The 13,159-nt window shown below is 39.1% G+C and overlaps 1 protein-coding gene across 2 annotated transcripts in view; it reads left to right on the top strand.

The window, feature by feature from the left end:
- The window catches only part of kcnh8 (potassium voltage-gated channel, subfamily H (eag-related), member 8), a 299,288-nt gene that overhangs the window by 253,371 nt on the left and 32,758 nt on the right, over positions 1-13,159 (top strand). For both annotated transcript variants that reach the window (XM_078417912.1, XM_078417923.1), the window contains 3 exons: positions 7,281-7,495; positions 10,384-10,425; positions 11,203-11,558. In XM_078417912.1, coding sequence (XP_078274038.1) covers positions 7,281-7,495; positions 10,384-10,425; positions 11,203-11,558 — 613 coding nt within the window. The remainder of the gene's footprint in view (positions 1-7,280; positions 7,496-10,383; positions 10,426-11,202; positions 11,559-13,159) is intronic.

Raw genomic sequence — 13,159 nt, 5'->3', positions numbered from 1 at the left:
GCTATGGCTTCTTATTTTTGATACTCCTACAGTGGCTAAAAAAGATGGTGACTGTATTTCTATTTACCCTGCCTCACCCTTCCATAATTTTAAATGTCTTTGTTTCCCATTTATCTTAAATGAGAAAATATCCCTTTCTTGCATTAATTAATTTTAATCTTATGCACCACTCAGATAGATTTATTTTACAACCTCTATACAATCTCCATTTTCTTACTGAAAAGTAAGATTCCACATTGCAGAATATTCAAATTTGGGTATTTTTAAGGTTTATGTAAGTTTATTCGTGAAAGGTGAAGATTTGATTTAGAGCAGCTGTCCTCAAAATGTTAAAGGTTGAAATTACTAAGTCATTACAGTATATAGTTTAAGAAAATAACTGCAGATGCTGGTACAAATCGAAGGTATTTATTTCACAAAATGCTGCAGTAACTCAGCAGGTCAGGCAGCATCTCAGGAGAGAAGGAATGGGTGACGTTTCGGGTCGAGACCCTTCTTCAGACTAATCAGTCTGAAGAAGGGTCTCGACCCGAAACGTCACCCACTCCTTCTCTCCTGAGATGCTGCCTGACCTACTGAGTTACTCCAGCATTTTGTGAAATAAATACCTTCGACAGTATATGGTTTAGCAATCTGGCAAGGAAAATTCATAATTTAATAACCATGAGTTTTGATTTATTCCAAACTGTTACATCAATGAATTGTCTTCTTCCAAACAGGTTACAGTATCTTCCCACTATTAGCTTAACTAATGATAATTACATTGCATCGAAAGCAGATTGTGCTCCAGAACCTTTAAAAAAAAACGGATTTCATTGGAATTTATTCTGTGTGAAACAAAACAAACCTGAACTTAATTAATAGAGAGAAACCTCGTGAGCCCTGCAAATATAGAACACAAGTTCCAAACAACAGACCATGCATGACTTAGTCATGTAATACGTTCAAATTAAGGATGTCTGTTTTGATTTTGTTTCATTTCAATGGCTGACGCATGGGGTTCACCTTTTTAATTTAATTTGGCAGCTGCAGTATTTACTACAAGGTTCAAAGGCCATGGATTTTCACAGTTTTAATATTTCATCACCCATCTTATTTACAAATTGAACTAAATCAAGAAGTTACAGATGTTTTACTTGGCTATTGATTATTCTTTTACTGCCTAACTTTCAATAGAGAGGCTATATATACCTGTGACAAGCTAAGTAATTACTTTTCCCTAATGCCAGAAGCTAAAATTGGTAAGAAGAGGGCTCCCATGACATATTAATCTGCACAACTGATGTACAGGAGAACCGTTTTCTTTATTAACTTACTGAAAAAGGGAGTAAGATTCCACATAATTCAGTTAAAATGCAAGCAAGGAAAGGATAATTACAAAACATAGAATTCAGTTGGCACCGATGTTACACGGATGTAATTATTCCTTATAAGGTGCACCTATGATGTCTGGTGACAGATATTGTGTTCACCTGGATAATGTCATTAACAGTCAGATAGAAAATATGAAAAAGCAAGAAAATACACAATTGAGTGTTTTCTCAACACAAAGTCCCTGTTTGGTCTTCTAAAAAGGCACACTTTATCATTCACAGCATCGATGAAAACAGGAGTAATTACATTTCTATATTAATGTTAAAATATTACAACATTCTGAGGTGTTGTCAATGACCTTTATCAATATGGTTATAAAATCATAGAGTGATACAATGTGGAAACAGGCCCTTCGGCCCAACTTGCCCACACCGGCCAACATGTCCCAGCTACACTAGTCCCACCTGCCTGCGTTTGGTCCATATCCCTCCAAACTTGTCCTATCCATGTACCTGTCTGTTTCTTAAATGTTGGGATAGTCTCAGCCTCAATTACCTCCTCTGGCAGCTTGTTCCATACACCCATCACCCTTTGTTTGAAAAAGTTACCCCTCAGATTCCTATTAAATCTTTTCACCTTAAACCTATGTCCTCTAGTCCACGATTCCCCCACTCTGGGCAAGAGATTCTGTGCATCTACCCGATCTATTCCTCTCATGGTTGCTGTATCAACTTGGTTAAAGAGAAAAGCAGCCTGTAGGTTTCACCTTACAGTCGTCTGTACTCCATATGGCATGTTGCATTAAATATGAAGCATAAATTCATGATTCCCAGATTATCATAGGTTGGCAGAACCTTTGAATGGATGGGTAAATGGATAGTTGAAAATCAATGGGCATAGCTCAATCAAACGTATCGGTTGGTGTTGGTTAGTAGGTTTGGATCCCATGCGATCTACTAACCTTCAAGAGTTGCCTACCATGCGGAATATTGTCAAATGCCTTGCTGAAATCCATATAGCAATGTCAACAGTTCTGCCCTCATCAACCTTTTTAGTCACATCTTCAAAAAAAACTCAATCAGATTTGTGAGACACAATCTCCCACATACAAAACCATACTGACTATTCCAAATCAGCCCCTGTCCATCTAAATGCATGTATCTCTTATCCCTCAGAATACCCTCTTTTAACTTTCCAACCAACTTTCCATCCCTGTCCTCCCTCCAAAGGTCTCGTGCCTTCTGTTTTGTGAACATAACCAGATATCCTTCCCACAAACGTTTGAGGTATGAGCATCTCGGGATGGCAAGAGTTCTGAACCTCCAGCTTTTCAATAACAGGAGCAAGATAACTAAATTTTCTGTCTTTAGCAGTTGGGTCCTTTCTACCTCTGATCCTCTCAGAGACTCCCTGTGGGATATATAGACAGTGCTTCCAACCATTTTCTGATTACTTCTTATCTCGAAATGGGCAGTCATTTTGAATAATGTATACTGAAAAAAAATAAAACAACTAAAATGTTGCATCACAGGAAATAGAAAGCAAGAGAGAGGAGTAGACCATTCGATTGTTCAAATCTGCTCCACCATTTGACATGGCTGATCATTCTAAAGCAATAGCCTGTTGCTGCTTTCTCTCCAAGTCCCATGATCCATTAAGCTCTGAGAACTTTAGCCAAGTTTTTCCTGCATATGATTTGGCTTGAGCTACTTTCTGTAGTAGAAAAATCCATGGGTAAACATTAATTAAAATAGGTTTCTCTCCCATAGCGCAAAGCAGTGTGTTTTGACAATGCACCAGATTTTCTTTACCAATTTATCTCCATTTACTTAAATCTTAAGCATATTGATTTCTTGGGGGTTTGCAGCAAAGTGCTAAAGATATTTACAGAACAGAAACAGTAACTCAGCTTCACCTGTCTCTGCTTGTGTTTGTTTCATTTGCGCTTCATCCAACCCAATTAACATTTCATTATATCCTTTCTCCAACATGTTAGTTTAGTTTAGTTGAGTTTACTTTAGAGATACAGTGCGGAAATAGGCCCTTCGGCCTATCATGTCCACACCGACCAGCGATCCCCGCACATTAACATTACACTAGGGATAATTTGCATTTAAACCAATCCAATTAACCTACAAACGTACGTTTTTGGAGTGTAGGAGGAAACCAAAGTTCTCGGAGAAAACCCATGCAGGTCACGGAGAGATCATAAAAACTCTATACAGACAAACACCCGTAGCCAGGATCGAACCTGACGCTATAAGCGTTGTAAGACAGCAACTCTACCGCTGTGCCATCACGCCACCCAAATGTGCCGATCTGTTTCTTTGAATATAGCAAAGCTATTTGCCTTAACTACTTCAATCAGGAACAAATTCCAAATTTTAACTATGAATAAGATTTTCCTGAATTCCTGAAGTTTAAAAAATGACACTTAATGCATGTTCTCAAGAGATGCTGCCTGACCTGCTGAGTTACTTCAGCACTTTGTGGTCTTTTTTTTGTAAACGTGTTTCTGGATTTATTGATGACGAAAAAATTACTATTAAATTACTCATTTATTCAAGTGAACATGGCTACCTCTACATAACCATACATTTTCAGAATCAAGGAAAGAATTATCGGATCATTTCTCAGACTTTCATTTCCTTCCAAAGGATGATTGGGTTAACATATGATGAGCTTTTGACAGCACTGGGCCTATACTTGCTGGAGTTTAGAAGGGTGAGGGGGGACTTCATTGAAACTTACCGAATAGTGAAACGCCTGATAGAATGGATGCAGAAAGGATGTTTAGGAGAGTCTAGGACTAGAGGTCATAGCCACAGAATAAAAGTAAATGAAATAGAATGGAGATGAGGAGGGTGTCAGAAGGTGGTGAATCTGTGGAATTCATTGTCACATACTGCTGTGGAGGCCAAGTCATTGGGTACTGTGAAGGCAGAGATAGACAGATTATTGATTTGTAAGGGTATCAAGAGTTATGGGGAAAAGGCAGGAGAATGGGCTTGAGAGGGATGATAGATCAGCTATGATTGAATGGCAAAGGACTTGATGAGCCAAATAGCCTAATTCTGCTCCTATGGCTTATGAACATGAACTTTCCGATAAATATAACCTAATATTTTGATATCATTTTGTTTTCGATAGTGCCTCTGTTAAAAATGATATATATTTTTTAATAATGTTTCTTCATATAGTATGAGAGTTAAAAAATATGCCCTTTTCAAAGTGTTACAGAAGTTTAACACAATTTATCTGCTTTCAAGACTATTTTTCCAGAATTGAACCAGTATTAATCTTGCTTTATTTTTTAGTCTTATTCACCAACAAGGTAATTTATGCATCCACTTAATAACCCTGTTTCTGTATCTCTACCTCTTTTGGATATTTGTTTTCCCAGAACCTTCAACCTTATTATTTTTCCAAACATTTATATTTAGAGACATTTGCCAGCTACAATAGACAATAGACAATAGACAATAGGTGCAGGAGTAGGCCATTCAGCCCTTCGAGCCAGCACCGCCATTCAATGCGATCATGGCTGATCACTCTCAATCAGTACCCCGTTCCTGCCTTCTCCCCATACCCCCTCACTCCGCTATCCTTAAGAGCTCTATCCAGCTCTCTCTTGAAAGCATCCAACGAACTGGCCTCCACTGCCTTCTGAGGCAGAGAATTCCACACCTTCACCACTCTCTGACTGAAAAAGTTCTTCCTCATCTCCGTTCTAAATGGCCTACCCCTTATTCTTAAACTGTGGGAAATGGTAATCTCTTAATTCTCTGCATAATTGCAGCCGCAAACACAAATGCCATCTGTGAAAGTTGGAATTGCACTTTCAACTTTATTCATTCACAGAAAACGGACATCATTGGCTTTGCCAGCATTTATTGTCCATTCCTAATTATCCTTGAGCTGAGGTGACAATTAAGCATCAACCAGATTGATATCCTGGAGTAACATACAGGTCAGAGCAAATAAGGATGGCAGATTTCCTTTGCTGATCCCATTAGTGAACAAAGTAAACTAATGACATTTCTCATCACTGCATCCCCTGCACTCATCCATTGTTGGCTATCTGCCTTTTTTAATTCAATTACTGAGCTTTAATTTCACCAGCAGTTATGTTTGGCTCCAGATCATGTCTAAATGGTTCATTCTTCCGCGAATAGTCGCACAACTACCCTACTACCATGTCCCAGTTCATTTACTGATTCACATTTTTGTGATCATTAGTCTGCAGGTCGGTATATACTTCTCCTTGGTCCCATTGAGAATGCAGGGCAGGGAGGGGATTTGCATTGCAGTTACCTAGATCAATCATCGCATCTATGGTGTAAAGCGGCTAAACAATGTCTCGAGTGTAGATTTTCAAGACTTTGATCCAGTGATGACAATGGATGAAATATATTTCCAATTGAGATAGGTGTACAACAGAAGAGAATCTGTACGTAGTATTACATGTGCAAAGTCTGAAGATCACATTCATTACTAATCTTTAGTATGTAATTTTAAGTTGTTCCTTTCTCATGCATTCCGTCCTTACTTTGGCACATATAGTATTTCCATGACCCATAACCAAATCATCTTCCCAGTAAGGGTGTGTGGCTGACTTAAGAACCACTAATGCTGCAACATCCCTACATCTCTGTCACTTATTTGGAATGATCTTTCAAGTTCAGATTGGTCTAATCAGTGGAGACAAGAAACTGCAGATGCTGGAATCCTGAGGAAAGCACAAAATGCTGGAGGAACTCTGCATTTCAGGCAGCATCAGTGGAAGGAATGGACAGATGACGTTTTGGGTTTGGCCCCTTCTTCAGTCTGAGTTCTTTCAGCATTTTGCATCTCTATGCATATCGCAACACTATAGACTAGAAATCATGGTCTTACTTGGGAATGAGTGGCCAACAACAATCCAAGACTGAATGATACCTTTTAAGTACATATTACTATATCATGTACCTGAAGTAAAAATTAATATGTATCCTGGCGAAACAGAAATGTGTAAAATCTCAGACACGTTTCCCTACTCCTGACCAGGTGCTTGGCACATTACTGACACTGTTGACAATCTCACACATCTTTGGCCACACCATGGTACCATGGCCATGCCAGTAAAACACGACATGTCCCTCTTTGCTTCATTTCCTGCACCAGCTGCTCAGTGGCCTCATTATCAAAGCAGGGTGCTTCTTATGTACAGTACATCTTGCTTACATCCTGAATGTTTGGATGCTTATTTAATACACTCCTGCCAATTGCAAACTTGTCCACTGGCACAGAAGCACTCCAGGATATTTATTCACCTTCTGTGAGTTTTAAAAATGTTCAACAACCTTCTAAATATACCCATGGACAGTTTTATCCAGCTGTTATCAGGCGACTGAACCATCCTACCATCAATTAGAGAGCAGTCTTGAATTACTATCGACATCAGTTGGGACCCTCAGACTATCTTTGATCGGACATTACTGGCTTTATCTTGCACTAATCATTATTCACGTTATTCCCTTTATAATGTGGATGGCTCGATTGTAATTATGTATTGTCTTTCCGCTGACTGGTTGGCATGCAACAAAAGTTTTTCACTGTATCTCGGTACAAGTGACAATATACTAAACTCAGTGTCATGGTTCACTGGAGACTTCACCAAGACTCCTAGGTGACCCTGCCCCTTGCTTAAAGATGAGTTGGGCCACCACCATTGCACCAAACAGGAATTGTCAATGGTTCCCTACAAAATACCCAGGAGTGTAAATAAAGCCGAAGATAAAATCCAACACACATGCTGGTAGAGATGAAGTGCCATTTTTGTTTGTGCCATCCATGTATCGAACTAATTTCCCTGAGACCTGGGGAAATCAAAGTCTATTTTTGCCAATTTATTGCACTATGTTGAACCCCAGTTCCCAATGCCTTGTGAAATGCAATGCTAATGTTTCCAAATTCTTGTATTACAGGGAAGGGTGATCTGATAGGTGCGAATCTTGCAGGCAAAAATCAAGTTATCAAAACCAGCGCTGATGTGAAAGCTCTAACCTACTGTGATCTGCAATGTATTAATCTGAAAGGTCTCTATGAAGTGTTGGACCTGTACCCAGAATACTCCCATAAATTCAAGGACGACATTCATCACAATCTCACCTATAACCTCAGAGAGGGCCATGAAGGCAATGTAAGTATAGTGATTATGGTTACACTATTTATTGCAGCACTACCAAAATAATGCAAATTTAAATTACTAATTTACTTTTAAATTACTAATATTGTAAGACATTGAATAATTGTTTTGTGTACTATCGGGGTAGCTTCCCCATACTAATATGTAGATATTATATTTGCATATATTGAAGGGTTTAAAATGCATGTCTATCTTTAGCTCAAAAGCTGTGGCATTTCCACCGTGTGATTGCTATCATAAGTGCGAATGCTGTTTGTATTCTGCTTCTTTTAAGGGCAGTTTCATTTGCATTGACTGAAAATTGAATTTGTTATTAATGCTCATCCATATATTTGATATGAATTGTAAAATGGGAGATGGTAATTATTATTTATCCAGAAAGTCCTTCTTCCTGGATATTCTCACGCCAAGACAAATAAGTTGACTTTTCTCCTCATTCTGGCAGAGCCTGCACGTTTTAATTCTAATGGTCTTCAAAGCCAGTACAGTGGTGCAACAGTAGAGTTGCCACCTTGCAGCGCCAGAGACCTGGATTCGATCCAGACCTCGGGTGCTGTTTGCATGGAGTTTGTACGTTCTCCTTGTGACTGCTTGGGTCTTCTCCTGGTATTCCAGTTTCCTCCTACATTCCAAAGATGTGCAGGTTTGTAGGTTAATTGGCTTCTGTAAATTGTCCCTAGTGTGTAGGATTAAACTGGTTTATGGGCGATCGTTGGTTGATGCGGACTCCATGGACCGAAGGGCCTGTTTCTATGTTGTATTTCTCAACTAAACTAAATTAAAAAGCAAATTACCAGGCTGATTTTCCTGTTTACTGCACTAATTTGAATCTCGGCAGATGGCCAGGGTGGGGAATCAGTGGGAGGCAGTCATATATCTGCTGGCCCATCACCAACCAATACCATTCAGTGATAGAACATAGAATTATTAATAGTACAGCACAGGGACAGGTCCTTTGGCCCACAATGTCCGTGCCATACCTGATGCCATTAAACTGATCTCATCTCCTTGCACGTAATCCCTCCATTCCATGTACATCCATGTGCGTATCTAAAAGCCTTTAAAACACTATTATCGTATCTGCCTCCACCACCACTTAGAAAGAAGCTGATAGAAAGGAACATACATATTTCTTATTATATATTGTGATATTCATGCACAAATAACTGCCAGTTTATATACTTATCTAAAAGACTCATAAATGTTGCTATCATCTGCTTCCACCATCTCCTTTGACGCCGTGTTCCAGGCACCCACCACCCTCTTTCTAAAAAACTTGTTCCACACATTTCCTTTAAACTTTGTCCCTTTCATCTTAAAGGTAAGCCCCCTCACCTTTGACATTTCCACCCTGGGAAAAAGGTTCTGGCTGTTTTCCCTATCTGTGCTTCACAAAATTTTTATATCATTTTATCAGGTTTTCATTTAGCCTCCATCGCTCCAAAGAAAACAATTCAAATCTGTCCAACCTCCCTAAAGCTAATACCCTCTAATCCAGGCAGTTCTGTTAAACCTCTTCTGCACCCTCTCCAATGCCTCCATATCCTTCCTGCAATGGGGCAACCATGCAACAGAACTGGAATTTGCTACATTTCACCCAAATATTTTAAACATATGACAAGATGGCATAATTGAATGTATTTTCCATCACTCATGCATTAACCATGTTACTGAGATTACTTTCCAAACAAAAAAAGATTATGGATGAAAAAGATGGAAAGTAAATATGGCATTAAAAAATTCAATTTCAAAGAATGTAAACGTAGTGAATTGTGTAAGTACTATTTATACTTTTTCCCCATCATCTATCTTGACATTCCTTTTTTGGAATGTAATCAGCCAGAGTTTAGTTTAGTTCAGAGATACAGCGTGGAAACAGGCCTTTGGCCCACCGAGTCCACACCGACCAGCAATCCCCGCACATTAACACCATGCTACACACACAAGGGACGATTTATACATACACCAAGCCAATTATCCTACAAACCTGATGATCAGCCACGATCACATTGAGTGGCGGTGCTGGCTCGAAGGGCCGACTCCTGCACCTATTTTCTGTATCTATGTTTCTATGAATAAAATACAAAGTTCTTGGGTAACTCAGTCAGTCAGACAGCATCTGTGGAGGGAATGGATTTGCAACATTTCCGGCGGGGACTCTCCTTTAGATTCAAATGTAGCCTATCCATTCTCTCCACGGATTCTGTCTGCCCATTGAGTTACTGCAGCACTTTGTGTTTAGGTCAAGGAAAATGGTAAACTGAAAAATAGTGGTAAGGAATGGTGGTGGGCCCGCAGATTGGAATGTTTTTAAGATCCAGCAGCAAAAGACTGAAGAGTTCATAAGAAGGGAGATTTTTTTTTTGTAGACCAGTATCTGCAGTTCCTTGTGAATCAATAATAATAAAGTATTGGCTTATGTTCCAATGCATTCGTGAATGAGTGCACTTCTAACTTAGCACAGGATCCAAGAGGCAATTATCCAGCAGAATGTTTGGGGATCTTCTGTAAGATTTGAACTCCGCACTCAACCCATTGGCAGCGCACTTTGAAAGATCATCCAACAATCACAGTCACATAAATTTGGGACTTCTCTGTTTGACCAGGCATGTGCAGAAATCATGGACTTGCTGGCATTTACAGTCGCAATCTGTCCCAATATTTCATGAAACCATGGTATATTTCAGCACAGAACAATACCATGCAACCTTTATCATTGTGCTGGCACTTTGGAAAAACTATCCCATTTTACAATATCTTGCTGCCTTTTCAAAATTTCTTTTGATACTGGCAGTATCACCCTTTCACAACTTGTGTTCCAAATCTCAACAACTTACTAAATAAAAGTATATCTCTTTCATGTTGTTGCTTTATTTTAACAGGGGATCTCAAGATTGTCCCAGAATTCCTGCCAAATATCCCAGGTATGCTGCTCTATTTTTACTTACGCTGTAGTTACGCATGTTTTCAAATTCTTAATTCTAAAAAACAAATATTACTATTCACATTTTTTATTATTGGTTCCTATCTTTAATTCTAACAGCCTGATGAAATTTAAAGGTAGACACAAAATTCTGGAGTAACTCACCGGGGCAGGCAGCATCTCTGGAGAGAAGGAATGGGTGACATTTCAGGTCAGAGTCTGAAGAAGGGTCTCGACCCGAAATGTCACCCATTCCTTTTCTCCAGAGATGCTGCCTGTCCCGCTGAGTTACTCCAGCATTTTGTGTCTACCTTCGATTTAAACCAGTATCTGCAGCTCTTTCCTTAACACTGATGAAATTTAATATCTTTGCCAAATAAAAAACATGATGTAAAACAAAGATATTATCTGCTGAATAGAAAATCAATGATTCCCTATGTCCTTGCCAATATTTATACAAGGGTCAAATAAACAAATGATTAGTTTTTTTGCTATTTCATTGCTATTTTGAGAGATCCAATTGTGTGATATATTTTTCATCATTGTTAATAAGGATGCAAATGTCATTCTTAATGTCATTTCAAAGGTACTTTGTTGGTGTTTGAGTCTGGAGTCTGAAAGAGGCACTAAATAAATATTTCCCCCTCTAGTTTATTATTCTGTTAAAGGAACTTTAACCTTCCCGCATCATGTTTAGTTACTTCTGTCGTAAAAGAACTATTAAGATCCTGGCTATTGCATTATGACACCTTGAACTGATTTTGTTTTTCGCACTTAGTCAGAGTCCAATGGGAATGGCAGCCTAAAACAGAAACTTGCTTCAATTGTGGAAGATGAAGAGGAGGTAGAAGAAGTTGATGAGACTACCCCATTATCACTTGTGTCTGCTAATTTTGCATCCCACAATCGATCGTTAAATCACAATAGGACCATCAATGCTGGGAATTTGCTTGGAATTAACCAACCTCTGCTCTCTGGACCAATATGCTTCCGATCTCCCATCAGGGGCTGCAACGTTATGGTCAGAAGCAGACAGGATAATGAGTCAACTAATGTCAACAATGGAAAAGACAAAAGTCTAAAGCTGCATCTTTCTACACTGAATGCATCTGCTTCTCCTGATCTCAGCCCAAGGTACAACTCATTCAGTAGGTCCCTGTTACAAATGCTAGACATTACTGCATTTTTCATACTTTATTTATATTTTACTTTTTGCGCTGAACGTGAAAGATAGGAACATAGTTCTTATTATGTAACAGTGATATTCACTCATAGGTAACTAATATGGTTCTTTGACACATTTATTTTAACTGCCTTTTAGAAGGCAGGAGAATGGGGGTTGAGAGGGAAAGATAGATCACCCATGATTAAATGGCTGAGTCGACTTGATAGGCTGAATGGCCTACTTCTGCTCCTAACACTTATGAACTGAGGAACTATTTTAACAGAATTAGAAAACTACATTAAATTGGTTAATTACTCCCATTAAATGATAGTAGAGTCAAGAGTGGTTTATTGTCATATGTCCCAGATAGAACAACGAAATTCTTACTTGCTGCAGCACAACAGAATATGTAAACATAGTACACTGTAAACAATATGATAAATGAGAGAGAAAAAAAGTACACATACGCACAAGTACACACATACACACACACACACACACACACACATATATATATGCTATATATATGCCCCGATGATGCTGGCGGCCTTTTATATATATATATATATATACACACACGCACACATATTCAAAAAACAAACAATAGTAGAATAATAATTATTATTATAATTATAATTATAATGATAATTATTATTATTATAATAATGGTCTATTGTAGTTCAGAGCTTATTTGAGGGTTTAATAGCCTGATGGCTGTAGGGAAGAAGCTGTTTCTGAACCTGGACATTACAGTTTTCAGGCTCCTGTACCTTCTTCCAGATGGCAGGGGTGGAATGAATGTGTGGCCAGGATGGCGTGGGTCTCCGATGATGCTGGCGGCCTTTTTGAGGCAGCGACTCTGATAAATCCCTTCGATAGTGGGGAGGTCAGAGCTGATGATGGACTGGGCAGTGTTCACATCATTTTGCAGTCTTTTCTGCTCCTGGCCATTCAAGTTTCTGAACCAGGCCATGATGCAACCAGTCAATATGCTCTCCACTGTACACCTGTAGAAGTTCAAGAGAATCCTCTCTGACATACCGAATCTTAATCTTCTTAGGAAGTAGAGGCATTGATGTGCTTTATTTATAATTACATCAGTGTGCTGGGTCCAGGAAAGATCTTTGGATATATGCACACCCAGGAATTTGAAGTTTTTGACTCTCTCCACCATCCTCCCATTGATATAAACAGGATTGTGGGTCCTCATCCTTCCTCTTCCAAAGTCCACAATCAGTTCATTGGTTTTACAGATATTGAGAGCCAGGTTGTTGTGCTGGCATCATTTGGTCAGTCGGTCGATCTCACTTCTATACTCTGACTCATCACCATCTGTAATTTATCCACAACAGTGGTGTCTTCGGCGAACTTGAAGATGGAGTTTGCACTATGTCCAGCTACACAGTCATGAGTTCAGAGTGAGTAGAGCAGGGGGCTGAGCACAGTGCTCCCATACTGATTGTTAATGAGGAAGAAATATTTATGCCCATTCAAACAGACTGGTCTGTGGATGAGGAAGTCGAGGATCCAATTGCAGAGGGATGCGCAGAGACCTAGTTCCGTGAGCTTG

This window comes from Rhinoraja longicauda, chromosome 2 (assembly GCF_053455715.1).
Source record: "Rhinoraja longicauda isolate Sanriku21f chromosome 2, sRhiLon1.1, whole genome shotgun sequence".
Classification (NCBI taxonomy): domain Eukaryota; kingdom Metazoa; phylum Chordata; class Chondrichthyes; order Rajiformes; family Arhynchobatidae; genus Rhinoraja; species Rhinoraja longicauda.
The sequence above is the reverse complement of the archived record's forward strand: the minus strand, read 5'-3'. Positions and strand labels throughout refer to the sequence as shown.